Source organism: Aspergillus alliaceus (genome assembly GCF_009176365.1).
Source record: "Aspergillus alliaceus strain CBS 536.65 unplaced genomic scaffold BDW43scaffold_6, whole genome shotgun sequence".
NCBI classification, from domain to species: Eukaryota; Fungi; Ascomycota; class Eurotiomycetes; order Eurotiales; family Aspergillaceae; genus Aspergillus; species Aspergillus alliaceus.
In genome coordinates this window covers 181964-209688 of record NW_022474689.1, presented here as the reverse complement: position 1 = coordinate 209688, position 27725 = coordinate 181964, and the positions used below count along the sequence as shown (strand labels likewise).

At 47.3% G+C, this 27725-nt stretch overlaps 9 protein-coding genes and 1 non-coding gene across 10 annotated transcripts; 3 read left to right on the top strand and 7 right to left on the bottom strand.

Annotated features, from left to right (window-relative positions):
* Positions 1-209: 209 nt before the first annotated feature.
* On the top strand, positions 210-4622 carry BDW43DRAFT_200795 (Hydantoinase/oxoprolinase-domain-containing protein). Its single transcript, XM_032039140.1, has one exon. It carries the CDS (start codon positions 363-365, stop codon positions 4443-4445), a length of 4083 nt encoding a protein of 1360 aa, XP_031903984.1. The 5' UTR covers positions 210-362; the 3' UTR covers positions 4446-4622.
* Positions 4623-5953: 1331 nt separating this feature from the next.
* Positions 5954-6498, bottom strand: BDW43DRAFT_307427 (uncharacterized protein; the record flags this gene model as incomplete). Its single annotated transcript, XM_032046249.1, has 2 exons — positions 5954-6330; positions 6396-6498. 2 exons carry the CDS (start codon positions 6496-6498, stop codon positions 5954-5956), a joined length of 480 nt encoding a protein of 159 aa, XP_031903983.1.
* Positions 6499-8671: 2173 nt separating this feature from the next.
* On the bottom strand, positions 8672-9154 carry BDW43DRAFT_307426 (uncharacterized protein; the record flags this gene model as incomplete). The annotated part of the gene is made up of 1 exon (XM_032046248.1): positions 8672-9154. The coding sequence occupies one exon, from the start codon at positions 9152-9154 to the stop codon at positions 8672-8674; it is 483 nt and encodes a 160-aa protein (XP_031903982.1).
* A 1746-nt stretch (positions 9155-10900) lies between these two features.
* Positions 10901-13925, top strand: BDW43DRAFT_322572 (polysaccharide lyase family 26 protein). Its single transcript, XM_032049589.1, has 2 exons — positions 10901-12072; positions 12178-13925. The coding sequence occupies exons 1-2, from the start codon at positions 11089-11091 to the stop codon at positions 13882-13884; spliced, it is 2691 nt and encodes an 896-aa protein (XP_031903981.1). The 5' UTR covers positions 10901-11088; the 3' UTR covers positions 13885-13925.
* A 132-nt stretch (positions 13926-14057) lies between these two features.
* On the bottom strand, positions 14058-15062 carry BDW43DRAFT_322569 (TPR domain protein; the record flags this gene model as incomplete). Its single annotated transcript, XM_032049588.1, has 1 exon — positions 14058-15062. One exon carries the CDS (start codon positions 15060-15062, stop codon positions 14058-14060), a length of 1005 nt encoding a protein of 334 aa, XP_031903980.1.
* Positions 15063-16421: 1359 nt separating this feature from the next.
* Positions 16422-16518, bottom strand: BDW43DRAFT_t47. Its single transcript has one exon. It is a non-coding gene; the product is annotated as a tRNA-Ser (tRNA).
* A 240-nt stretch (positions 16519-16758) lies between these two features.
* On the bottom strand, positions 16759-17924 carry BDW43DRAFT_264729 (cell wall mannoprotein 1 family protein). The gene has a single exon (XM_032040701.1). The coding sequence runs from the start codon at positions 17639-17641 to the stop codon at positions 17081-17083; it is 561 nt and encodes a 186-aa protein (XP_031903979.1). The 5' UTR covers positions 17642-17924; the 3' UTR covers positions 16759-17080.
* Positions 17925-19997: 2073 nt separating this feature from the next.
* On the top strand, positions 19998-20563 carry BDW43DRAFT_264728 (uncharacterized protein; the record flags this gene model as incomplete). The annotated part of the gene is made up of 2 exons (XM_032040700.1): positions 19998-20432; positions 20494-20563. Coding segments are annotated over exons 1-2 (428 nt in total), but the record flags the coding sequence as incomplete, so codon positions are not given.
* Positions 20564-22101: 1538 nt separating this feature from the next.
* On the bottom strand, positions 22102-23820 carry BDW43DRAFT_307421 (uncharacterized protein; the record flags this gene model as incomplete). The annotated part of the gene is made up of 5 exons (XM_032046247.1): positions 22102-22344; positions 22400-22531; positions 22590-23287; positions 23353-23665; positions 23731-23820. The coding sequence occupies 5 exons, from the start codon at positions 23818-23820 to the stop codon at positions 22102-22104; spliced, it is 1476 nt and encodes a 491-aa protein (XP_031903977.1).
* Positions 23821-26261: 2441 nt separating this feature from the next.
* Positions 26262-27319, bottom strand: BDW43DRAFT_264723 (uncharacterized protein). Its single transcript, XM_032040699.1, has one exon. The coding sequence runs from the start codon at positions 26815-26817 to the stop codon at positions 26500-26502; it is 318 nt and encodes a 105-aa protein (XP_031903976.1). The 5' UTR covers positions 26818-27319; the 3' UTR covers positions 26262-26499.
* Between the last annotated feature and the right edge of the window lie 406 nt (positions 27320-27725).

Below are 27725 nucleotides of genomic sequence, written 5' to 3'. Positions count from 1 at the left end.
TATGAGCGGGTCCAGGGTTGCACTATCCAGTGAAGCACAATCCCCCGAAGCGCTATCTGAGGGGTTGTGCAAGCTAAGTTGCTAGCACTCACACTACGCTGAAGGATCGTAAGGTGCCGTGACAAATAGAAAATGTAAACCGAGAATTTTTCTAGGACCAATAGAGAAGGGATTTCCGCGCAATCTCAAGCGAGGTGATTTCTGCGGAATTTAAACTCACTTGACCCCCAGTGGGTTCATGATACGCGTTGCCCGACAAGCCTAGGAGATACCACCACCACACACCCAGGGTTAATACCTAGGGCCTTTCAGCCTATTTTTGTTTGTATTTGACGGGGAGCTTCCGTTAAGCGCGCTTCACAATGTCACACGGCACCGGACATGGCGAGTATCGGCTGGGAGCGGACGTAGGAGGCACCTTTACTGATATCTGTGCCTTTACACCTGACGGGCAGATTGTACGAGCCAAGGTACCAACTACCGTCGAGGACCAAAGTATTGGTATCAAGAATGGAATCCAGAAGGTCCGGCGACAGCTGAAGGAGCGCTATTCATGGGACGGAAAGTTCCAGTTCATCCACCATGGCACAACAACCGCCACAAACGCTGTTCTAGAGGGCAAAGGAGCTCGCACGGGCCTAATTGTCACTGCAGGCCATAAAGATATCTTGGCTGTTCGCCGGTCCCAAATTCCCGGTGGTCTCGGTGCCTGGTTACATTATACACCTCCGGAGCCGATAGTACCACTGGAGCGTGTGATCCAATGCCAGGAGCGTATGTCAGTTAATGGAGAAACGGTTATCGCGGTGAATACGGAAGCACTACGTGCTGAGTTGAAGGCATGGACGAAAGATCGACCGGAGGCTGTGGCAGTCTCGCTACTCAATTCCCACTGTAACAGTGAGCATGAATCGCTAGTGGCAGATATTGTGCGGGAAGAACTTGGATCCCATGTTACTATTATCTCCTCCAGCGATGTGCTTCGGGAGGTTGGAGAGTACGAGCGAACTGTCACGACGTGTACCAACGCACTCGTTAAGCCAGTTGTCCAGAGCTATCTGGGCAATCTGCGGGACTTGCTTGCAGAGGATGGAAATACGATTCGTATCCTCAAGTCTGACGGTGGCCTGACCAGTTTGGATCTGGCGGGACAGCTTCCTGTCAATATCCTGATGTCTGGCCCCGCAGGAGGTGTCCAAGGTGTTGCAGACGTTGTGACTCGCAACACACCGTACAAGAATCTGATCACATTCGATATGGGTGGAACATCAACAGACTGCGCTTTGATCTATCAAGGGAAGCCCCGTCTTCGCCGCGAGACAGTCGTCGGGGAACTAACGGTTCGTTCACCCGCCGTGGACATCCGGACAGTCGGAGCTGGAGGAGGGTCCATTGCGAAATACATGGACATCACTGAAACAATGAGAGTGGGACCAGAGAGTGCAGGGGCAAGCCCCGGCCCTGCCTGTTACCGCAAAGGAGGTGCTGAAGCCACCGTCACTGATGCGAATCTGGTTCTGGGATATCTTCCAGAAAAGCTGCTGGGAGGTGAATTCACACTAGATGTAGAGGCTGCATTTGCCGCAGTCGATGGAATTGCTTCCCAAATGAAGCTTAGCGTCACACAAACTGCCGAAGACATCATTAACCTGGTTAATGAGACCATGTACGGAGCATTGCGTTTGGTGTCCGTGGAACAGGGCTACAATCCTAAGGACTTCGCCCTTGTTGCGTTTGGAGGTGCTGGCCCACTGCATGCCAACGCGATCGGAAAGCTTCTTGGAGCATGGCCAGTCATCGTCCCTCCCTCTCCAGGTACTCTATGCGCGTTGGGTGATGCTACCACCCGACTGAGCCATTCTCAGTCCTCGTCTTACATCAAATTACTCTCCATGACACTGCCCGAGGAGGTCAAGGAGCGGTTTAACGAACTCGAGACGGCCTGCAGGGAGACTATGCAAAGCTCCAATGGTGGCCATTCAATGGAGCTGAACATCAGCTACCACGTCGACCTCAGATACAAAGGTCAAGCGTTGAATCTGACTGTTGATTTGGAAGCGCAGGACCTCTCCCTTGATTATAAACCCTGGAAAGACTTGTTGCAGGCAAGGTTTGACCTGCTTCATGAACAGCAATTCAAGTATTGCCTTCCCAACTTTGAGCTGGAACTTATGCGCCTTGAGGTCGTCGCTGTTGACGCTACACCAACCATTGAGCTACCTCAGGTTAGCCAGGACACGCCTAATGAACCACCGGCTGACGCGATGGTGGCCAAGAAAAACATCGTCATAGACGGTCAGACTCTCGAGGCCACACTCTGGGATCGTGAGAAGATTAGCTACCGAGGCGTACGTGTTCAGGGCCCCTGCATTATCACAGAGATGGACAGCAACACACTCATTCTTCCAGGATGTTACGGAGAGATAGACGCTATTGGTAACATTCTTATACATCCAACCGATAATCGGCAGAAAGAGCAGTCGAAGGATCAAACCGCACGCGAGGCCTTGGAGACAGTTCAATCTACACCGCTGATCCCAACTCTTGTAGCATCTGCTTTAGCATCCATCCGGAGTGAGATGGACACACTGATGCTCCGTTGCAGCATGTCACCAGCGATTCGCGAACAGCAAGATGAATTTAACGTGATCACAACGGCAGACGGGAAGATGCTTGTGGGTCAATTCGGTAGCTTTATCACCCAGTTCCTTGAGGCATGGAAAGGAACAGTCAATGAAGGTGATGTGTTCATCACGAATGATACATACATGATCGAAGGGGCAGTAACGCACTTGAACGATGTGATTGTGCTCTTGCCAATCTTCTTTGAGGGCAGATTGATTGGATGGGCGTCGCAGTTTGGACACTTAACCGACGTAGGAGGCATGGTTCCGGGCAGCATGTCGATCAACGCCACATCGATCTTCGACGATGGTGTTCAGATCCCCATCATCAAGCTCTACTCCGAAGGCGTCATGAACGCCGACCTAGTTCAATTGCTCTGCCGCAACTCGCGCCAGCCCGATTGGTATCGCTCAGATTTGATGGCAATTATTGCCGCCTGCCGAACTGCTGAGAGTCGGGTTTGTGAGCTGGCCGGGCGATTCGGATCTGAAATCTACCTTGCCGCCTGTTCTGAACTGCTGCAACGTAACCGCACAGGAATGGCTAGGATCATCGATACAGAGTTTGATGATAAGCCTTGCACTTTTACTGACTTCGTTGACGATGATGGTCATGGTGTTGGCCCCTGGGCCCTAACCTGCACAATGAAGAAGATCGAGGGAAATCGGCTCCTGTTTGACTGGAGCGGAACTTCGCCCCAGAGTGAGCATAGTATCAACTTTTATCTGTCGGAGACGATGTTCAAGATGTTCATCGGTTACTACATGATTGCGGCAGCAGCACCTGGTACAGTGATTAATGACGGCTTCCATGACCTCATCGATATTTATATCCCTGAGGGCACGGTGCTGAAGCCCGTTAGGCCAGCAGCTATCTCTTGCCGAACCCACCTTTTGGGAAGAACAATGGATGTAATGCAAGCACTTATCGGCCAGAAAAACAAGCTCTATGCAGCAGCGGCAGGTTTCAGTGACTCGCCACATTTCTTCTACTCCGGATACAAGCCCAATGGAGAATGGTATCAGTTGTACCAAATCGGGTTCGGTGGTGTACCTGCTCGGAACGCCGGTGATGGACTCGACTGCCACTGTCTCTTCCCCGCCATCAAATCGATCCCCACAGAAAGCATCGAACTTAACTACCCGCTGCGCATCGAAGCGAACGAGAGTGTCGCAGACAGTGGCGGACCTGGGTATTATCGCGGTGGTAACGCGCAACGCACTCTCTACCGGTTCCTCTGCCGTGGAGAATTCAGTCTGCATGATGATCGTTGGTTCACTAAGCCATGGGGCATTCGCGGTGGCAAACCGGGTTCTCGCTCTCGGAAGGTTTTGTACCGGTACTCCAAGTCCCGTGAGAAACCTCCAGTTGAGATACTCCCCTCGAAGTGCGACCACATTCGCGTTGATCCCGACGACTTACTGGAGTGGGTGACGTGGGGAGGTGGTGGACTGGGAGACCCGCTCACTCGACCTGCGGAGAAGGTTGCCTTGGAAGTTCGCCGGCGATTGGTGACCATCGACGGAGCCCGAAAGAACTACGGAGTGGTGGTTAGCCCTAGTGACCTTAGTGTATGCGAGGAGGAAACGGTGGCTTTGAGGAAGAGCCTAAAGAATGTTCGTGATACGCTGGGACAGGACTCAGAGTATGATAGAGGTGGCTCCTTGGATGAATTGAGAGATTCGTGCCTGAAAGAGACAGGTATTGCTCCCCCTAGCCCACAATGGGAGCTGGACCCGTATGGACCCCATGTACGGCTCCCTTATGTCAGGGATTGGTTTACGCGCATGAGGGAAGTGAAAGGGTGGACGTTGAATTGATCTCAACATACTCATACGCAGATATACGAGACATAAAAATACCGTGCCAGCTGTTTATTACTGGAACACCATGAACTGTTTTCAATTCGGATATGCAGAACATATCAACACCTGATAGATCCCCACTATTGCGAGAAAGATTATGAATACTGAACCGTATTATTTCCTTCTCTCATATCCCTCTCTCTGGCGTGATTGTAGAGTGGGCTGGTAGGGCGAAAGATTGAAGCTCTTTTTAGTGATGGAGAATATAGGATTGTGTCTGATATACTCGTAAGAGGTTTCCGTAAAATGTCCTTTCTCGTAAGTGGCGTAGTTGCCGTAGTAAAGAGGCTACTAGATATGAGGGAGTTCCTTGTCATGGATATGTCGAGCATTTCCTTAATGCCTCCTTGTTTGACCACTTTACGAAACAAGTATGCATGAGGTCTATGTACCTCGAGCAGTAAACTTGGACTGAATGAGGATCATTCATTCCATGTTGTATAGAGGTTCCTTAGAAGCTTGATAATACCAAGTTCAATAACTATATCGTTTTCTATATTACTAAAATGTAACCTTGGATTAATAATATTTCAACTGATGGCAAAAGAAACAAAATATGCAACATAGCTTTGTATCTTCGAAAATATATTAAATCACAGCACCGACTATAGCCCTGAGATTCGAGACCCGATCACTGAATATTAACTATAGATTATACTATTTACTGCGATCTACTCCCATAAGATCAGTGTGGGCCTCGATGGCAGATATGTAGATGCCTTAACTGAGGTATATTATGAGGGTGGATTTTGCCCTTGGCATTCCAGGCAGTATTACTCCGTGAAGAGAGCATATTTCTGAAGTGACAATATATTTGTTGTCTTTACACCCGCCGTGCCGAATTTCCGCTGCGAAGACAGGGCAATTCACGCCAACAATCAAACAACCTGGTCGAATAATAAGGTGGCTGGACATGCCTATTGCTTCTCAGGTAAAATGGAAATGTATCTAGTTCTACCAGACGATGACGATGCACTCATCCACAATGTAACAAGGGATCACCAGGCCTATGCGGCAAGTTACCCGGGCCTGAAGATCTTAGAAAATCGGCACACTACGTTCGCGAAAAATTCGGGATTCTTGCAAGGCACTCAATCAATCGCAGACCAGTTGACTCCGTCTGGACCCCATGAAGTGCTCGCTGGCAGACTATTGCCCCATAACCTATTCGATTCACTGTACAGGGATCCCCTTGTGGATGCTGTGAAAAGTGGAATCAAGAACAGTGACAATTTTATTCCTCGGATTGCGAACATTCCTGTGCAGATTATTATGACTACGCCGGCAAACCATCAGCATGGAACCACTGCAGAAGCTCACCGTGCCTGGCGGAATGCTCTTTGGCATCTTATCTACGCGGGGAGATGGGCGGATGGTGTCCCATCGTTTGTTCAAAATCATATCCTGACCAGCCTACTTGACTCTGTCGATCCGTTCAAGAAACTGACTCACGGAGGCGGATGTTATGTCAACACCATTGCTTGGCCAGAAGAACGGGTTTCTTGTAAGTCCACATGGCATTGTGCTGCGGTGAAGAGAGGGACCGCGAATTGGTAGTACCATTTCACGGCGGAACCAGCGCCGGAAAGCGGATTCAAAAATACCTTGAGATGCTTTCGTGCCTTTGATTTGCCATAGGCGCGGTCCAGAAGCAATTGGACCCAACCCTGTACACGAGTAGAGGAAGTGCCCGGATCGAGTAACTGATATACTTTCCTCTTGACCTCCAAGACTTTGCGCCGCTCCTCCGCGTATTGAATCTTAAGCTGTCCTACATTGGCTTCGACCCAAAGCACGAATAAAAACCGAACTCTGCGAATTTTGTGACGCGTAGCGCGGTCTATATTATGGTTAACTTTATGCCGTATCCCATGAGGGTGATATTCGCTGAAGTATAAGTCATACTCTGTTCGTGTTCAATTGTCAGTCCTTTTTCATCAAGCCTCAATACTGCAACTTCGACATGAAGCACGGTTTGGCAGACACCTTGTTCTTTCACGTGTTCCATCTTCTACACAGCGGGCTTGTAGGCACTGGATTCGAATAAGGCGGAATCTAGATTATAAGTCTTTTGTAGACTATTATCGGATGTCGGCCAAAGTGCGCGTCTGGTATCTACCGCAGATGACTGAACCCCGAGACGCGAAGGAAGGGCTTGCGAGTCTTGTCCTGGCTTTCATCGATCGTACATAACCTGGTAGCATCACGCTAGACAAGCTAGGGGCTGAAGTACTATACATAATATACTTTATTATTCCCAATGGGCCATTCTCTCCACCTCTTCCAGAGGCCGACACTTCACCACCGTCCGCGGAAACCTTGGATCCAGAACCCCCTTTATCCCATCAGGAGCCAACTCCAAGAAATGGAGCTACTGGATTCCTTGCTCTTGCACGTATTTCAACATCTCGTGATACTTGGCCCCAACATGAACAATGCCATGGCTCTCGTCAGAATGGTAGAATTGCCCATCTAAGGCGATAAATTCCTAATTCGAATTCTACGAGGATCTTAATTTGCGAAGTATATTTTTCCGGCAGCTAAATTGCTTTCTCGAGATATTTCGCTTCATTTCACCAGGAAAGATGCGGTGAGGCCGACATCAATCTGACATCAGTGAGCATGTTTTTAGAAAGACAAATGGGATGGACCTCGAAGTAAATAGAACTAGTAATGGGCAACCGACCCAACACTACGTCGCCCTTCTATCCGGGCAATGTTCCCGCTACCAAAGATTAGAAGCCCTCTTACCGGTCATCGGATCTGGATCTTAGAGTAGAACTACTCGCCTCGGTTCTCGGCCTTGGAATGGCGCAAAGGGCTCTTCAAGTACGATGTCCCACTTCGATCTATTTCATACATCGGAGATAAAGCATGAAGCCTGGCAGCTTTTCAAGAAGTATTCCAGTGCCTTTCTTTGATTTCCTAACGCTCAGTCTCTTGGAGGTCACCATATCTGCTCTGATTCAGACGGCGGAGTCGTGCAAGTTACTGCTAAGACAGAAAAGTATGACACCGTTTCTCGACTAATCCGTGCGGCTTTTGTCATACGGAGGCCTCATACAGTCTACAAATACGTCGACCCAGTGCCGTTATATCCTACATATGGGTTTCTCCCCAAATTCAACCACCACTCCAGATCTTCAAAAGAGTGGATATGGCGAGAAACCCATGGGCCGGAGGCGGCCAGGAGGGTCTAAAATTCTGAACGAGCACTTCCCCGATAACAACTGTACTATACTACTCCAGCTGTATATAACGGGTAGTGTGGTACGCAGGACCTGTATCTGGAAATTTGGTACTCGTCAATAATGCGTAAGCCAGTGCCCCAGCAACCGTGCGTTCTGAAGTGGCAAGTCATTTCAACAGAAACCTACCCACAAACTCTCTCTACCGTCCCATATCAGGCCTTTTTCAGAAGAGATTATCATTCAACCAGAATTCCTCCCCTATGTCAATACAGGAATATGCAGCAAAGCTAGTAAAATCTGCTCTAAGGGGCGAGGGATGGCTGAATGATTGGATCGGTGGTACTCCAGACTTGTTTTGGGCTGGGGGCATGTCAACAATTTCTTGGTTCTCAATGTGGATGCCATACTGGCTCACTGATATGATGACCGCCTATTTCTTTGGAGTATCATGGATCATAAGGCAAATTCGAGAAGTGACCGAATCCCGAAAAGATTAGAAGACAGAAGTACGGCTTTACGAGTAAATGTGGTTGGCCAAGCGAATGACAATGTCGAAATTAGAACAATCTGAACGCATTTAATTTGCAGTTTCATCCTAGAAAAGACAATATATCCGTCAACACAAAGGAATAACGAAGGTTCCTAGAAACTCCAATACATATCCTGACATCCTCTTCTACGATGGTCTCTGATTTCAGAGAACTTCAAGTCTTGGAGTGGTTGGAACTGGTAGGATTGGACAGAGGACATATGTAGCGAGACAAAGGGTCCTGACCATAGAAGAGATGTAGAGGATATACACCTAGTAAATTTGATTGAGATTGCTTTCCTGTCATGAGGCGTAGACAGTCGCACTTCGATCCTCTTTCAGTTAGCTAACCCTGCTTTGATTAACGGTGCTTTCGCCGATGCCTTGGCTTGAATATGCAACACGGTCTTATGAGCTTGTGACCGAATAATTTTAGAATTACTCCAACATCCACATCATCATTACAAATTGTTTTCAAGTACATATTCTCTGTTCCGAATGTGACAGGGTACCAAGTACCACGCATCCTTCCATCTCGCGATTGCAAGGATAGCCTCAAGGTGATGGCTTCCAACGTTTCTAGTAACCATGTAGAAAGACGATCGCTTGGTGTGGCTAGTCAATGGCTTGAAAAGCTGTATTGATGAGGACTTGTTGACGGTATACAGTAATTGCACAGTATCCCACGCCTCAACCTTGTGAAGGAGGACAATTATACTCCCCCCGGGCTTTAGATGTTCAAGGCCAAGTGACAGCTGAGACACGATCAATCTGCGAGCTTCCCTTGATTCATGATAAGGGACTCTTTCGTGCGTTCCGAGAACCTGTCCACCGCAAATTATGAGGTGACGAGTCTGATCTGGGGTAACGTGTCTTGGCAAGAAATTCCCAGCGTCGGGGTGCTCTGTCGGGATGTCTGCAACACCCATATCCGCAGCTAGCATTGCGATGTCTACAAGGTGCAATTTAACGTTCGGATCTTCCAGTAAACGAACGTTGTGTCCGCCCCCCTCTCTCCTCAGAAGAAGCTAGTGTGAATTCGACAGCTCGAGGTGTAGGGTTATATCCCCGCTCTATCTCAAGGAGACCACCGGGTGTAGTACACATATCAAGGATGCTGGACTGGCTCATAATAGAGGCTTCAATCTTAAAGATACCGGGGGCTCTATGTATCTCCCTGGCTATACGCTTCATTATGCCATGAAAGAATTGAACTGTGCTGTTGTTTGCATTATCTGCATTGTGGCGTTGTTTCTTAAAGAACTAATCATCTTTTGGATTTTGTCAGCCCTGTTCGAGAGTCAATTCAAAATGTTCAAACGAAGGCTGGTGGTATGTACTATCATTTTCGCGGAGTCGTGAAGTTCTCGATACTGAGGGGACCCTTTCAACTAGGTATGCAATTATAGCCTTGGTAGAGTTTTAAGATCTGCGGTCCGCGGGACATTCTGTTTGGTATGTTACTGCCTGACGAGAGATTCTCTCAGATACATTAACTGCATCAGCCATGCTCACATGAACCTCTTCCACCCAGCCTGCTATGGGCCTACTCATGTTGAGAGGGTTGTGTGATCGCAGACCAAAGCAAAGGCGAGAAAGTCATCCAAATTCCTGGTTCCTCGAATTCACGTAGCCCAAACTACATCCAACGAGCCCCATTTTATAGCGGCCATGTTAAGAAGGCCTAGAATATTCACTTGGTGGGAATTGACGACTGTTTGGTTTATAAGTGCCGTGTCAACCTGTCCTGCAGTGAATGCCGGGGATGGCATGGTTGTACGCCTATAGTTGACACTGAATAATGCCGGCCGTAATCAGAAGAGCTACTAAGATAAAGCTTACGCTGTCAGGAAAGGACTCTCGTTCAGGCTACATGAATATGGCCCATAAGGCCTCTCTGTATCGTACGTCCCCTTCGCGCATACAGGTCTAATCGAAGACGTCGTGGTAGACCGAATATCCAACATCGCCGGACAACAGGTGCCAAATCTGAAACACTCTATGGCTATACGATGAAGTCCTTTCGCTTGCTCGCCTTTAAGAGAGACATAATCATTTGTATATGAGGTAATTCACTAAGGTTGGAACAGACATCTTATTGTGAACTAGGGTCAATTTAAATCGAGTAATTCGTTTAAATTGGCAACAAGGAATTCTTTAGCTATGCTTATCAACCTTCAATATAGTTATCCACAATGATTATAAATGAAAAACACTATCCATAATGTTCGTTCCTTTGTATATATACGCATCCCCACCCGAGAATCTACAGAGTGATGCAACTCGGTTAATAGAATCCATGCTTTTCTCCACTACCGCAACCGGGAAATTGCATGACGAAGTAGCAGCAAACGCCTATTGGTGAACAGGAGAGAAGCTCTAACACGCTCGGGTGATCTTGCTCCGAATTATGCGGGGAGAATGCTTGGCAGGACATAATGATGTTGCAAATCCTTTTTAAGAACAGCCCGCCGGTCAACCAGAAGCTGTCGCTAAACCGGAGGGAGATAGTGCAATTACATTTCGGAGAATTACACCATAGGCTGGCCACCAATGATGCCATTCGGTACGGTTTTGTGTGATAATTTGTTTCTTCTTTTCGATGGATCTCGTCATTCCCTTAGGACCACAGCTAGTCCGAGCCAGCTAGGTATTATAGTATCTTGACTGGTTAATGTACCGCTGGAAGGCAACTGTCATCATGCTACCAACATGGGAAATTGAATCAAATCCTTGGCCTCTTCCGGGCTCGGCGTTAAACTGCCATAATTCGCTATATAAGATGACCACATCTACCCTACCCATCATGTAGTCCGACTTCGCACATACATAAGAATCCCCCTTAGGTTTGGTGGGCTCCCCCTTCGCCGTCCCCACCATGCGACAACTACCTCTCTGGGTTGCTCTCGGCACCATGGCCAGCGAGGTATTCACACGGCCAACCAACAGCACCTCGTCCGACAACGTCAAAATCCACTGGGTCGGCGATACTCCGGCCTATCAAGCCGGAACAACATTCGGTCTCCCATGGCCGCAAGGAAAGTACCGGTTCAACGGGACCCAATTCACGATCTCCGGAGCATCAAAGGAACAAATTCCGCTTCAGTCCTGGGTAACCGGATACTGGCGTGATGGGTCAATCAAATGGACTGGGCACGCTATCCCACCGCTTGACACCATTGATAGCGAATATTGCGTCAGCGCAGCATCGGCATCTCCCCGCCGACCACCGTCTAACCGTTCCGACGGATCTCCGGGATTGAAGGTGGCCAACGGGGCCAATGGCGTCACAATTGACACCGGTAAATTAACGGTGTCGTTCCCTAAGTCGGGCAATAGCGTTGTGGGTTCCATCACGACATCGAGTGGGAAGGTCGTGGCCGAGAATGGAAAGCTCGTGCTCCATACCCAGTCCGGTGTTGCGGAGGATGTTGCCGCTCGGGCAAATACCTCGATCAACTACTTTAATTTCCAAAGTAATGTGGAGGAGGTTGTGGTCAGCAATGAGACTTCTGTTCGGGCTTTGGTTACCGTGAGGGGAAAGCATCAGGTTACTGGTGATGGCGATCATGAAGATTGGCTACCCTTTGTACTGCGGTTTTATTTGTACACCAACTCGGACTCTATTAGGGTGGTTCATAGTACTGTCTTCGATGGGAAGCCGGAGGAAGACTTCGTCACTGGTCTTGGCCTCCAGTTTGAAGTTCCCCTGGCAGGCGAAGAGTTGTATAACCGTCACATCCGACTCCCCGGAGTGGATGGTGGTTATCTTCATGAAGCCGTTCAGGGAATTACTGGTTTGCGTCGCGACCCAGGCGTGGAAGTCCGATCAGCGCAGTATGAAGGCAAAGCTACCCCCAACGTGAGCACCTGGGATGAAAGGGTTTCATCCCGCCTCCAGTGGATTCCTGCCTGGAACGATTACAAGCTGAGCCAGTTATCACCCGACGGCTTCACCCTCAAAAAGAGAACCAAGCCTGGCCACGCTTGGGTCAATATCCCGGCTGGCACAAGATCTTCAGGGCTCGCCTATCTTGGCGGTGCGACGCAAGGCGGATTCGCAGTTGGCTTGCGTGACTTCTGGAAGAGGTATCCCACAGGGTTGGATATTTCCGATGCGGGCGCCGATAAAGGCAAAATCATGCTTTGGTTGTATAGCCCTGAAGCCGCACCGTTGGATCTCCGGCCTTTCCACGATGGATTGGGACAGGATACATACAAGAAGCAATTGGATGCGCTCGAGATTACTTACGAGGATTATGAACCTGGTTTCAATAAGCCATATGGTATTGCGAGGACAAGCGAGATCTTCTTGCACACGTTCGATGCCACTCCCGCGAGCGATGACTTGGCTAGTTTGAGCAGGTATATCAATGAACCTCCCGTTCTGGTCCCAGAGCCTGAATATATCAAAGAGACTAAGGCAGCCGGCTCTTACTGGGGACTCCCGGACACATCTAGCGAAAAGTCCAGGACGATCGAAAAGAACCTCGACTATCTAGTCAAGTTCTATCAGGGACAGGTTGAAGACCATCGTTGGTATGGCTTCTTAGACTACGGTGACATCATGCATACCTACGATGAAGACAGACACACTTGGCGATATGATATTGGCGGATACGCATGGGACAACTCTGAGCTGTCGCCGGATCTTTTCTTCTGGCAGTACTTCCTCAGAACCGGTAGAGCGGATGTTTATCGGTTCGCAGAGGCACTGACGCGTCATACTGGAGAGGTAGATGTCTATCATATTGGCGAGTGGAAGGGTCTTGGAACTCGCCATGGTGTTCAGCACTTCGGCGATAGCGCGAAGCAAGTCCGTATCGCCCAACCTCTGTATCGGAAATACTTCTTCTACCTATCTGGTGGCGATGAACGAGTGGGCGAGCTCTTAGAGGAAGCACTTGACACCGACAAAACTTACGGACTACTAGATCCTCAACGGAAGGTCCGGACCGATGGCTGGACACCAGAGCCTGGCAAACCTGTTGCATTTTCCCTTGGAACGGATTGGGCTGGTCTGGCCGGTGGCTGGTTAATTGAGTGGGAGCGACGGGGCCCTCGTTGGGAGGAAGCGAAGCAAAAGCTGACTGGTACAGCGAAAGGAATCGCCAGCTTGAAGAACGGCTTTGTGACCGGAGACGGCTTATACGCTATCACCAATGGCACGTTGCTCCCACCGCCAAGTGACCCCAACAACAAGGGTCGTGTGTCCATTTCCCATTTGAACGCTGTGTTCGGGCTCCCGGAGGTTGTTTCAGAGTTGCTCGAATACTGGGGCGATGATGCTCCGGAGGGTCTGGAAAGCGCATGGCTAGACTACTGCTATTACTATGGAGCAACTAATGAGGAGCAGAAGGCACGTTACGGTGAAGCCTTTAGCAAGATCAGTCTGGTACAGGGTCACTCACGTTTGACGGCGTTTTATGCAAAGCACAGCAACAATGAGACCGTGGCTGAACGAGCATGGAAAGAGTTTTACGTTAATAAGGATGGCTTCACTGCTGATCAGCCCTGGGCTTCAGAACATGTGAATGGAAGTGCTGCGCTGGCCCCAGTGGATGAGGCTAGTTGGATATCAACAAATGCCGTTGCGCAGTATGGGTTGGCTGCTATTCAGGACTTGGCACTAGCTGGAGAGGGTCTCACGAAGTCCCCATATCCCACGTCGTAGGAAGAAAAAACATTAAAACTAGCATATGCTAGCCAGTCTAGCATTCTATACAACTGCACTTTCATACTTCCTTTTCACTATCGAGCCATGATGCGTTATCGGCTTTTCCTTTGTTTTTACTCTAAACTATCTTTATTTCGTTTGTTTGACACAGGACACTCATAGTACAACGATCAGAATTGAAAGGTGTTTGCTCGAGTTAAGCCTAGCTTCTCCATAACATAGTCGTAATTGCCTTCCGAGGCTCGAGTCTTCGGATGGCTCGGGCCTAATGTTCTTCGATTAAACTCGTAGGCATTTCTAAGCAGTGGCTGGGCATCATGTAGTCTGCCGGCCTTGACGTACGCCACTGCGAGATTGTTCATGATGCCCACAGTTTCCGGACTCTCCTCGCCGAGAGCGCGACGAGATAGCTCCAAGACATGCTCTAGCAAACTCAGCGCTTTCTCTTTGCCATTGGCCATCCCACTTTGCTGATATGTCGATGCCAGGTTTATCGAACACCGAATGGTGGTTTCATCCGCTTCGCCCAGGATCCTCCTCGCAAGCTCGATTGCCTCCTCCTGATACTGCACAGCCTTTCCCACATGGCCTAGCTCTCGATAGTCGACTCCAAGCAGGTCCATGGCCATGATTGTTTCGAAATGCTCTCGGCCAAGCGTGTTTATGCGGAGCTTGAGTGTCTTCTCGTGCAACCGGGCCGCATCCTGGAAACGATGCTGTTGGTAAAAGCTGTTGGCAAGGTTGTTCATACTTGTTTGCGTCTCTCTAGAATTCTCCCCTTTTACTTTCATAAATATCTCCAGTGCTTGCTCTTCGAGATCGAATGCCTCGTCATATCTGCCAAGGCCTTTGAGGTCTAGCGCGACGTTGTTCAGTGCTTTGGCAGTATTGGTGTTTTCTGGCCCAGACACTCGAAGTCGGACACTATATACCTCTCGGTCTATGTGCTCAGCCTCCTGGTATTCTCCATGTTTGCGGAGATTGTAGGCCAGGATTGTTTTCACTTCTAGCGTATTGTCATGTTCGGGACCTTGATGCTCCTCGGACAATCGTATCGTACTGTTCAGCTTTTCCCGTGCTTCTTCCCAGTTGTTGTTCTCCGCCAATCTGTTGCACTCCTCCATCAAGTCGTCAAGTGGGTGTCTGACATCCCCATCACCAGTGGCGAAAGACATATTGTCAGTGTCCTGTTCAGTGGAATTCCAGCGATAGTAGGCGTTCAATAACGGCAAAACTGTTCAAGGGTAGAAATAAACCGCTTATTTATCAACAAAAGTCCAGGCTCCGAATGATATTCCCCACAACAACTCCAGAAAACAAGAGTTCGCCTAAACGCGTTGGGACTCTCAACCACGGCGATCACCTCGTATAGATGATACTTGGCGATCACCAGCCGCCAATAAGAAGATCGAACCCACTACTTTATTGAAGTGGTTCCGCAGAAACAATGAAGGCAATGCTGAGGAATACGAGGACTAACATTCAATATCTGGATCCTAAACCCACTGTAACCAATAAAGAGAGTTTCGTATAATATTTCTTTTCCTCTTGCGCTTTTTACTAACATCGTCTCACGAGAAAATGGCGCCGTATGATGTCGTTTGCTGTTGTAAACATGAAGGCGCCTTCTACGGAGATTTATTAGCGCTCATAGACTTCAATTTCATATCGCCAGGCATACATACTAGGTAGACAGACCAGTTGAAGATGGACTTTGCTTGTCTCGTTTAATGCCGTCTAGCGCAGGATTAGGGGAAATGTTGAAGACAAGTAATTATCTGCGTACTGTTGAACGAACGACTATTCAAAGTATGTCTATTGTAGGGGTCAAATAACCTCAGCTATGTCTATCTTCGTTCGTATGCTTCATAAACCAAATCTCAATCTCCCAATATCTCTCTTACTCTCAGCTCGATCGTCCCAAGAGACAACTACCCTAGTTCTTCTTGCAGGTCACCTCCGTCAGGCTAGCAGTGTTCTAGCTTATAACTTGAGTATCCCTAGCACCTACATCGTAGCTCTCTAGTGCGGTGTCATGTCCCCATATACATAAATAATACGATTGCGGACGACTTTATGAGTTGATAAATATCATATTAGCTGAGGGAAGCAGAAAATACCAGAATACAGGACCAGTAAATCCTTCTGCGATACGCATAGCGCTGATTCTATTGTGAAAACAAAGTGAGCGTTAGAGTATGCACATTGGCGATTATGTTGCTCTATTCATCACTCTCGCTCCATTCGACTTTGTGGAATGCGAGAGACGTTAATGTTTTACCGGATTTTTAGGTTTAGGAAAAGTGATGAAGTTATGTATAATGCCTATGGCTCACAAGTAGTTGTAGGAGAAATATATATTCAAATTTGATATTAAGATGAGACGCACTTTGACTAGATGTAACCAGGACGGACGTGCCTTTCTCTAGGCTAGGGAACAAGCTATTGCTATGCTCGGGTTGCTTTTGAAAAGAAAAAATAGTTGAATATGCATTCCACTCCGTCCAGAGGATAAAAAAGAGACAAAAAGAGAACGACAGGGACGCGATTCGAACGCGCGAACCCGAAGGTATTAGATGTTCTCACAAAGGTGATTCAAGTCTAACGTCTTAACCACTCGACCACCCTGCCAGTTGGTTAGTCATGGAGGTCCTTTAAACGAAGTAGGAAAACTAGATAGAGCTTTTTACTGTGCAAACAATTGAACTGTAAAATCGTATTTAGCCTGATGGATTTGCACTACCTGGCCAATACTAAGCAGGGGCCGTTGTTTAACGCGGATAATGATATTATATTTCTCGCAAGAAATCTCATTGTCCTTTTCTTACGATCCCAGGGACTTTAAATGAGTCCTTCTAAGGGCCTGCTTGTTTTGACTCCCCAATGTGACTGTCGTTATATACTATTTGACATGGACATACGTACGCTTGCCGGCACATGGGTGCATGGAATATCTCTGGATTCGAAGGTAAAACACTATAGTTTTACTGTTGTCTGGATCATCTGTGGATACAACTGTTTCTCTGGGCCGGATCGACGAGAATGATATCCAGTTCCATCATTATATAAACGAGTGCCTGTATAGAGAGAGCCTTGTCTTATTATCAATCAGGTGTGTCTAGACCGCACTTTCTCCTAAATATAGGCACAAGAAAGACTACTTTCTCCACCTCACCTACCTCCTAAACACCACCTAAGCAAAGGCAGCAAGTGCCTTTTCAAACGCCGCCGCAATCTGATCGTTAAGCAACGGAGCGACCGAAGCATACGGCTCCGCCAACTTATCAACAACAGCTTTCCCCAGCTCTGCAGCTAAATCCTTCTCTTGCTGCAAGTTCCACTTAACCAAGAATGAAACAGACCCCAGGCCGAGAAGGCCGGTATCGAATTGTGGTTTGTGGGAGACTATATTGTCTAGAGTCGAGGAGATCTTAGGTTGCAGGTCGATGAAGGCTGCCGCCACCTTATTCGACTCATCGCCGGTGAATTTGGCGGAGTCCTCGGTTTCTGAGATGGCATCTTTAAGGGCGTGACTAAGTTGGACGGACTGGAATTCGATCTTAAGGGCCGTTCCGGTTCCGAGGAAGCCGCCTCGGTAGCTGCTGACTGTGGAATTTAATGTCGACATTTGGTTGGCGATGTCTCCTACTGCACTAACGACACTTGTGGCATCGCGTTTGATCAGCTCAGTTGGTGCGGCCGTGGCCGTTGTAAGGAACCCAGCGGCTAAGACAAGGAGACGGTAGAAGTGCATGTTGACTGATGGTAGGTTGGAATTATAACAAGTATGATAATAGCGGCCCAGGGTTAGCGGGGAAAGAGGAAGCAGAGTGGGAAAGGGTATGGTTGAGCGCAAGCCTTGTTTCCTGATGGAAGTAAGGGGCCATGGAGAAATCTGGGCATTATATGCTCGATCAACAGAAATTTCCGAAAAAGCCTCCTTTGACGTGTAATTGGGATTGTTCGTGATGCCTTGCAGGCTAGATCCTGGGGATATCCCAAAAGAGTAATGATGCCCTCAAAATTAATTGTACCCCGCAAAACCCTTAATTAGTGCGGGATAGTGTCCAGGGTTCACCACGAATCAACGGAGTTCGTGTCGCTATATAGCACATGTCACCACCGGCATCCCGAGGTATCTAAAGACAAATATCCCAATTTCCCTCATTCTGTTCGCATGTGTTGAGATTCCTCAGTGATGTAATTCTAAGACATGCAGCAAAACCCTCCAACCCGAGATTAAGTTCGAAACTCAATTTTAGGGCTAGCGTTGCTGAATGGCTGATATACGCCACAGTTCAATAACCCTGGATTAGTATATGAGTACTAGTTATCATCCTGGTGAAATACCAACTTCTGGACTGGAAGGAGTTGGACCCTTGTCGCTCTGATCGGACTCCGTTGACGAGTTCCTGCGAGCCTGGTTTCCCTCGAAGGATCACGCACTTACTCCGAGGATTGTCATCAGACGTAAATTTTCCCCTGAATTTCCTCGAACCCTGTAGAGCTACTCATAACATATTGCTCTGGCATTAGGTCCTGCGCCATTGCAATCGGCCGAGGTCCCAGAGCTCCCTTCGTGTTGCTTCTCTTCCCTGCCGGAACGTCAACTGTCCAATGAGACCAACTTGACTGTGTTTTAATATTAAGAGACGATGTACAAGGCTTTTACATGCCGACGCGCTCTTTAAAAAAAGACTGCAGGAAGCTGAACACTACTTGATGGGCCCTGTTCCTGATATGAGCACTAAAGAAAATTTATTCGCTCAACCTAAGAGCTTTGGTTGGAGCCTCTCACCTTCTCCCCCTTATTTAAACAGTCCTGGTGATAAGCTCTAAACCGCCATTAATCTTTTCCTAGCCATTAACTATACAATTACTAATTTAGCTTCTACATTATTCATTCTTCTACGATGTCCTAATTGCCGAATATCGGGGAAAGAAAATGGTACTTTTTCAATATAAGGAATCGATGGCGGTCCATCACCGACGTTGCTGGCTGGCAGTGCCGTCCCCTCCCCGTACAAGGATATTGTTCTCATGTACCTTAACTCGCAAAACCCAAAGGCATCGTTCAAAGCCTTATCTTTTAGGTTCATCACTTATTATGTGAAATGTTTCCTCATGCGGTCAGAAAAGCGACCACTCATTGATCCATGCACGCGTACGACCGACTTTTCCTCAATATTGAACGCGCGAGCATGAGTAATTAATGAATTCTCCTTTCTGACGTTAGTAAAATGGAATAAGTAGTGACTTCCATCAACCCTAGACAATGGGGATCTGGAACTGCGGTGTTCATCTCGCAAGGCGCAAGATAATTACCAGAACCGGATAAGATGCCCTAAGCCTACTTGTTACCCTGATCTATAACACCCCTTTCACTCCACTTGCGCCTCGCTGACTATTCTGGGTGTGCTTGAGGTTGTGCGCCCTTTTCCTAGATTTACAATAAGCCTTTTCAAGTGCTTGCGCCATATAGGAGACCGGATTATTCTAGATCGAAGAATGCTTCCAAATAGCAGTACGCTTTCCATCGCGAACGTCTGGTTATCAGGACTCAGTACATAACCACATACCTCACATCCAAAGGGTGCTCCAAAAAACTACATTAATGCGCAATGATCATATCTCCAACCTGTTCAAAAGAAGATTGGACATACAACAGACCACAGACCCAACAGTTGCTGTCTTTCCCAACCAAACCGCGAATACTAACATATGAGACAAAGACCCATTAAGCCTGTAGGAAGCAGTATTAGAGCTAAAGAATTCTGCAAGCTGGACCTAGGTGGCTTCGCTGAGACCTCCAAATACGACGCGTTGCAGATGTCTAACAATAGCGCATTATGTGCCATTGGATACTAGGAACGGGTGGTGCGAGAGGGGGTGAAAATAGCCGACAAGCATCGTATGTTAGAAAATTGTCATCGCCTACTAATTTCCCCTTTTTTCTTTCTGGTAACTTAGTGCTTACTTGAGTCTATCGTCTGATCCTTGTAGCGTAGTGACATATGACAAATATAAGTGCAGATCCACCGCACTTCGAACGCTTGCACCTTTTGTGAACTTAAGCTTAAATCTGAAACGGACGAACGCAACATGACAACCGGGACCCCACGCTTCCAATTATCCGAAGTCTGCCATGATGCACCCCGAGTTCGAAGAATTGATCGCCTGTGAAGAAACAAGCTTCAACCATCCCCCGCAATCGATCTTCCGGTTCTTCTATCCTATTTTCGGTACCGAGCCGGAGGAGGACAAGCAGACCGCATTGAAGAATTTAGTTCAGCTGCAACGGCAATGGTCTCGCGATGATCCCGACGCAGTGTGGTGCAAGGTCGTGGACATAGAACAGAACGACAAAATCGTCGGCGGGATATTATTCAAAGTCCACCGCGATAATCCCTTCGTGCGACATGGTTCGGGTTCAGCCCAGCAATCGGCGACGTGGTATCCAGCCGGTAGTCAGCGGGAGTATATTGATGAGTGTTTGCGGATGTTAACCGCTCCGCATGAGAGGTTTATGCAGAGAGCGTATGTTTGTATGTTGTTTTCTTGTTGACGGGTTTGTTTTGTTGGGTTTGGCGACTGATGGGGTGGCAGATGCGTATATCGGGTTCGTACTTCCTGAGTAACGACAACGGGGGATTCTGGACATGTTGCTTGGGGAGATATGTCGGCGGGCGGATGAATTCGGGATGGAGGTGTGGCTTGAATCGGTTATTGCCATGGGTGTGCCTATTTATATGAGGCATGGGTTTGTTCCGTCTCGTAAGTTGGCTATAGATCCGAAGATGGAAGCCCCGGATGATGAGTGGAGGGTGATAGAGAAGAAGACGCAACCTCTGCGTTTTTGGCCGATTTGGCGGCCTTCGCGGGGGAAATTTGCGCCTGGTGAGACGATCCCTCCGTGGAATGAGTTCATGGATGTGATGTTGAGTAGGTTATGGGTCGAGATGAAGGTGGTATTTACTTGTGTTCTACGGTTGGTTAGCTGAACTGATATCCATAAGTATAGGAGGTGACATGCTTGTTATACACTTCGGCTTTAAATCAGGAATGTGTTCTTTGTAAAGACAACGCACAGCTTATATAGCCGCATACCTTTTTGCATGTCCTTGGAAAGAATTGTATGTAATCATTATGAATAATGATAATAGTAGTCCCATGCCTGGACAAGTTTCCCCTCCTTCACATCTTGTGCCTGTAAGCGGAAAGTTAGCGAAAAATAATTAAACATCGGGATATCTTACAAGGAAGACTAAAATCTCAGAGGTCATCAACAAATTATCTTCCACCCATTCACGCATCCGGTCTGGTATGAGGCCCGCAGCGAACATTTGCGTGCGACTAAAATCTATCCAAAGCACTCGACCTGCGTCAGGCGGAACCATTATATTGCGAGGACACGGGTCGCCATGTCCAATTCCTGCTTCGTGAACTTTTCGAATAATCTGCAGAAGAGTGGTCGCACGATATCCCGTATACGTTGTGAGATCAATTTCGTGTATGTCTGGAATAAATTCCAGTAAGATAGCATTTGGGCGAAGTGCGCCCTTTAAGAAACGATCTAGATGAGGTCGCCATCAGGTTCAATTCTATCGATTACCCAGTAGAGACCTAGGGCAATCCCTTGTTGGCATAGCCTTTCCTCCTTGAGGCAAACATAGGCAGGTAAACGTGTTGGTTTCTCTGTAGGATGCCAGGGCCTTCTCTCGACTGTATGATACTAGATTGTTGTAGAAATGTTCGAATAGTTAACAAAGCGACTTTCTAAAGCACGCCACCTTCATAAAACAGGGCCGTTCCTGGAAGGATACCAGGAATATGCCGGATGTCTCTGATTCCTTTTCGTATTTGATGAAGGTAACGTCACCGATATCAGCCCCATGGTGAGTATATGGCTCAAATGATTTAGTTGGTTTAGGGATAGGAGCAACATCTGGTCACAAATGGGAGCTGCCGGTGACTGCAGGGAGGTCCTGCGAATTGCCCCGGTAACGCAGGAAATGGAGTGAATACGCATATCTGAGACTGATTTGGCAGCCATGGTTCGCATACGTTTGCATTCTGGGAGCTATCTATTTACACCTTAATCTGATAAGGCCAAATTCCTCTACTAAGCGATTGAGAACGGGCGGATCACCCTTACCATCTAGATGAATGTTATTCCATCTCATGGTACACATTATCTCGATGGCCATATCTCTTCTAAACGTTTGCGGATTTCCGCCACCATGATGACTTGGATGGTCTGTCTGCTCTTTTGGGCGCCGCTGCCTTATGCACATCATAGCGGTGCTTTTCGAAGTTCCACCATAGGGCCCAACCACCGAGAGTGAGGGCTGTAAGTGGGAGTGCTGCAGCCCAGTAGATCCAAAATTGTGACGATACAGTAAGGCTAGGGTCTGAAGCGTCATTTTTCCAATCAAACATGTCCATTGAAAACAAAGTCTAAACCGCACGGGGTTAGTCAATAGAATCCTATCTCCGTTTGCTGCAAACATACCGCGATAAATGTCCCAGGAAGAAAGATTGTCGTGATGAAAGCCAAGATTTTCATAGAGGTGCTATCCCTCCCAGTTGTTGCGGCGAGCCGTGCATTCAGTTGATTGTCCGATTGGGCTACGAAACTGTACAACTGCATTCTTGTCAATGACAGCCGGTCCATCAGTTACGGCCACCTGTCTAAATCTTACCACATTCAGTTGAAGTTCCAATCGGGCTTGAAGGTTTAGGACCTGGTCTTCAATGGAGTGTGCGAGAGAGATATTGTGCTCCATCAGCTCACCCATTCGATCGTTCAGAGATTGTTGCTCTTGGAACACTTCAGAAAATTCACTAATAAGCCGCATGAGAAACTCTGATGCCTCGTAATTCCACTTTGGGGAACGTCTTGTGAATAGGATGCTGGTAAGCCGTGTGTTAATGGCAATGGTGAGAAACTTTGCCTGGTATCTTTCCGGTATGCCAAAGTTCAACCCATCTGTATCACCGGGTTGAGACTTTCTGCCCGCTTGGCCGTCAAAACGTGGCATTTGGTTCCTTCGGCCAACGCGGGTGACTCCAAGCTGCTCTTCTATGATCATGACTTCTTGGGTCAGGGATCCTGTGGAGTAGTTCTGTAATCGTTTGAGATGGTCAGTGACGAGGATACATGGAAGTGTAAGTGGATTGTTCCAAGCTTCGGGTGACTGCATGAGGCTGGCTCGGATTACTCCTGCCGGGGCACGAAATCTGATAGGTATATCCGAGGGATATTCTCCAAATAGATGGGGTGGCTCGATGATTGCTTCACCAGCAAGTAAAGCTGTGGTCCACCGCGAGGTAGGATCATGCGTGAGGGAGAGCATGTAGTTGGCAATCTCATACTTCTGAGGAGCTTTAAGAACAATGGCTTTGTCATGTTAGCCCTTCAGTTCGTAGTTGGCGTAGTTGTGCGGAATAGAGCAGTCGACGCACATATCTTATCTTTCTCCTGGCTGGACTTGAAATGTCCCGAAAACGTCCCAGCATGTACTTGGAGAGCTGGAAGGGTAGCCGGGTGAAGCCCAAGTGTTGATTCTACAAGGCAATAGTTTTCAAAAGACATTCCAAGCAAGGGATGTGGGAATGAAGTGTAATCGCATATCAATAATCTAACACCCCCGTTTGAATGCCCAACCGAAGGAGGGAAGTCTGGGATCGAAAAGCTTCCTGTCTGCTGCAGCCAGGCTTCTATCTGGGAGTTGTCAAGAAGTCCCTGGCGAAAGTTCCACGATATCACCTCATTTACCTAGCAATTGAAATCGAAATCTTAGTAAATTAGTCGGGAACATATTAGGAGACTTCTCGACTAACGTTGGGAAAACTCCATGCCTCAATATATTGCACCTGCTTAGGGTTCCACTCGATGCTTGTCGCGGCTTCATCTTTGTAGAAGTGGAACATGATATTGAGAAATATTAACAAAAACGCAATATGGCCGGAGCCCCGATCGAAATGGCTGCTATTGAGGAACCCATCAGAGCTTAATGGTATAAATTGGTGGCTGGGCTTCTGGAGACTAAAGCTTCGTGCTAACCAAAGTCGTACTAGCCTATTTATACAAGAGGGGAGAAGGAATAAAAGAGCATTTATCATACTCTCTGTTCTCTGTCGTTGCTCTACAGGGCGTTGATTGCCTACGTGTATCGCATATTATCTATAGAAGCACTCTGATGGCATGAGCTAGGACGCTCCCTATAGACATAATCGACGATTTCCCTCCGTTATCGTCCTCAATCTCAATGAAAGCCACTTTTACTGTTCGTAAACAAATGTTAGCGCTAGTATCTAACTCGAAATGCGTATTCATGACAAAAATGCGATAGATATCATACTGCCCCATCCTGCCAGCCAAAAGATGGTGTTAGCTTATATGTACTTCCAGTAGGTATTGAGCATATCCTGGACTGAGAGACGCATGAGCTCTGGAAAACGATCATTCACACCCCCCACCTTTGGAATATGAGAGCTGCCATTGGTAGGTAAAAGCTCAAAATTTGACATAAATCACAGGTAGTTCTTTGGGAAATGCTCGTACAGGGCGGTGTGACCTGGCAGCCCAGTGATATCGAATCGATTGAGCTTCTTGCACTGCTCATAGTTTGGTGTCTTGAATACTTGATGATACTTTTTCTGCTGATCTGTCAAGACTCAAGTTATTTGTTCAGTGTGATACTATTCTTGTTGATTATATACTTTATTCAATTATTTATTGGTGCCTTTGACTTTTTCATTTAGATCTTCTAGGGAGCCTACACAGTACCATATAAGTAAATTATGTCTTTATTAAATATAAGACTAATCTGAATATCACTTATAGCAAATATCTTTAGCCAGGCTTTCTTGCGACACTTAGCTCTTTATAATATATTCTAGAAGTTCTTTAGTGTATAATGCCGCTGCCAAGGCAGTATATCCTTACCATTGCTTGTTTTGATACAAATCAGAATAATCGCAAATACCGCGGACCACAATATAGGGGAAATCCAACATTAATCCTGCCACCTCCATTTCAAAGTACAGTGCCCCAGTTTGCGTATGGAGCTGTTCCCGTGTCCATCCGTGTTTGATAACAGAATTCCCAGACGCAATAATACTGTAGTGAGACTGTGGTTCATTGTCCTCACACTCACTTCTGGTCTCCTCCTCTTCTCTCAGATATCCATTATAGTAGTCTGCAGCAATTGGATGGTCGTGCTTGATCTGAAATAACCGGTCACTCTGCTGATCAGGTCTGGCAAAGGCTTTCTGGGTTCTTGGGGTTCTTCCAATCGCACTACAGAGATATCCCGGATCTGATTCAAGCAAATTTACACTTAACTCCAACTTTGTCTATATTATACTGAAGCATACCTCCACAGGTACCTGTTGGACAGCTGATTACAATATCACCAAGCCATATGTCACTCATGGTGGATAGAGTTCCTCCTCCCATGCTAACTATCAAGCCAACCTGTAATATCTTGTTCATCCAGAAGTCCGAAACTTTTATCAAGCATTACCTTGGCTGCTGCTGCCTCGATAGGAAGGGCGCAGATCCACCCGATTTGAAACTCTTCTCGTGAAGGATAAAACATTTAATTATAGTTTGATCAAGGTACAGTTATGGGTTGCTCTGATAGAGGCAATGATTGAGAAATCTTTGAAAGAAGTTAAAGAGAGAGGCAAAGGTCTATTAGCTTTGGCTCTACTTCAGGAAGAACAAGGGGACCGGAATAATTTCAAAGACCAAATTAAGATTACTATTATCTACTAAAACTCAGCCTTGTCCTAAGAACATGTCAAGGGGGCTGGGGCGGCAAGAGGCGAAATACCATTGGCAGTAACCTATAACCCTACTCCTTGTCACTCCCAAAAAGATACTCGGAATATTCTTTGCTACCATACTCGCTATACGTATTCTTCAAACTAGTTCTCCTCTGGTTATACCCCGCAGACGCATTCAAAATTGAGTATTTCAACAAACCGCCCTGAGTAGTGACCTGGAATAGTGTGTTCTAAAGCTTTAATTCTCTACCAAAATTCTATAGTACAAGGAGTGGGGTATTACAAATAGCTGTATAAACATGGCCTGAAGGCCAGCCACATCGACTGGCTGTCTTTGCAGCCTTTAGTGGGTTGATAGTTTGCTGACAACCCCACCTCGGTTGGCTTCTTTTCGCTTCCGCAATCTCACGAGATATATCCTCTAAACATACTTTTTAGATGGAAGTCTATATAGCATAGCCAGCATGTGTGAAAGGTCACAATAGTCAGAGGCGTCTCCTGGAAGAGCACAAGGTGTTTCACTTAGCTCTAGACTATCCTTTCTCCTAGGTTCAGTTGGCAAGCTTGTCGCCAACAGCCAAAATGGCTCCAAACCTGGCTGCCCCCCAGCATCAGCCGATCCGCGATATGATTATAAGCAGATCATTGACTACTGCCCAAATAGCCGACGTTGCAAGCTGCAGTGAGCGTTCCACCAAGTATATTCGATCTAATCTTCGCTGCTTTGGCATGACCAAAGCACCGCCAATCAGGCGCGGGCGCCACTCTGCCAATGCTTTGCACCCTACGTGAGCGTCTTCTGGAAAAGCCTGACCTCTACCTGGATGAAATGGTATCAATTTTTTGGGAGGAATTCCAAGTTCTTGTCATGCCCTCGGTCATAAGTCGAACCCTTAAGTCAAACAGATAGTCTAAAAAGGTATCTCGGAGAGCGAAGGCTGAAGGTGTTTGCAGCTGTTGGGCAGACAGTGCGAGAAGACTAGGCACGAGTGCTGGGGTAGCCGCGCTGTGAGGCAAAACAAAGCGATGGAATAGCAAGCGTCCTGCGGAGGGATGCAATGATGTGTCGATGCATTGAGCTAAATTCTGTGCCAGGTGCGTACCCGGTGTCATCGCCGAAGCCATCTCTTTCATCTCTTAATAGGTCATATTGATCGAGTCAGTGTCCAAAGCTTCGTTGACGACGAGCGAGGACCGAAGATTGGACATCGTGAACCACTCTATACCCCCGTGTTGTGTCAACATCTCCCGCGACTGACCCTGTAGGATTATTTCGGTGCCCTTATACACGCTCTATCTCTCTTGACTAGTCATATGTCCGCAGGTCTTCTGTCGGTCAGAGCACCTACCACAGCTCGGACGGGTCCCATCAAATTTTGACTCGATTACGTTTGAACCTAAAGCAGCCGTTGCGAGATATCGTTCGCGCCTTTTTTGACTGCTTCAAGAGACTTCCTGACAGTGAGACCCTAGTTTTAGCACGTCACTTAGAGCAGAATCCAGATGAAATCTTCCAAATCCTTCACGGAGTATCAACATGAGGGAATGAAAGAGAGCATTTTTCAGCTACGGAGTAGTTTCGGTAGTTTCGGTCCCAATTATCACTGTTGTTTACTTAGTACCTAATCAACTCCATACAACAGTCAATTGTTCTAGTCCAGTTTCATCCCTAAGCCATTCAGCTGAAAAATAGCCTGAGCCAGACAAACTATCCTATAACAACTTAAGGCTTTAGCTTATATGTATCACAGTATGATTCTCCCTGTATCAATTCTTCTAATACCCTATACCAAGCATTTTCCTACCTGTTAACTATCCATGACGACTGACACCGACCCGGACGCGGAAAACGACATTTGTACGGCCTCACCACCTTGGACACAATATATCGGCCGTTCCAGGGGGACACATGGTCAGGTAGAGGTTTGCCCATACCTCATTAGTGATAATGTCTTTTAAGAGATTATGTGGCACCATGAACAATGTAAGTAAAATTTAAGGTAACTTAAGACAACATAGGTGCACAAACTAGTTCATCCAGT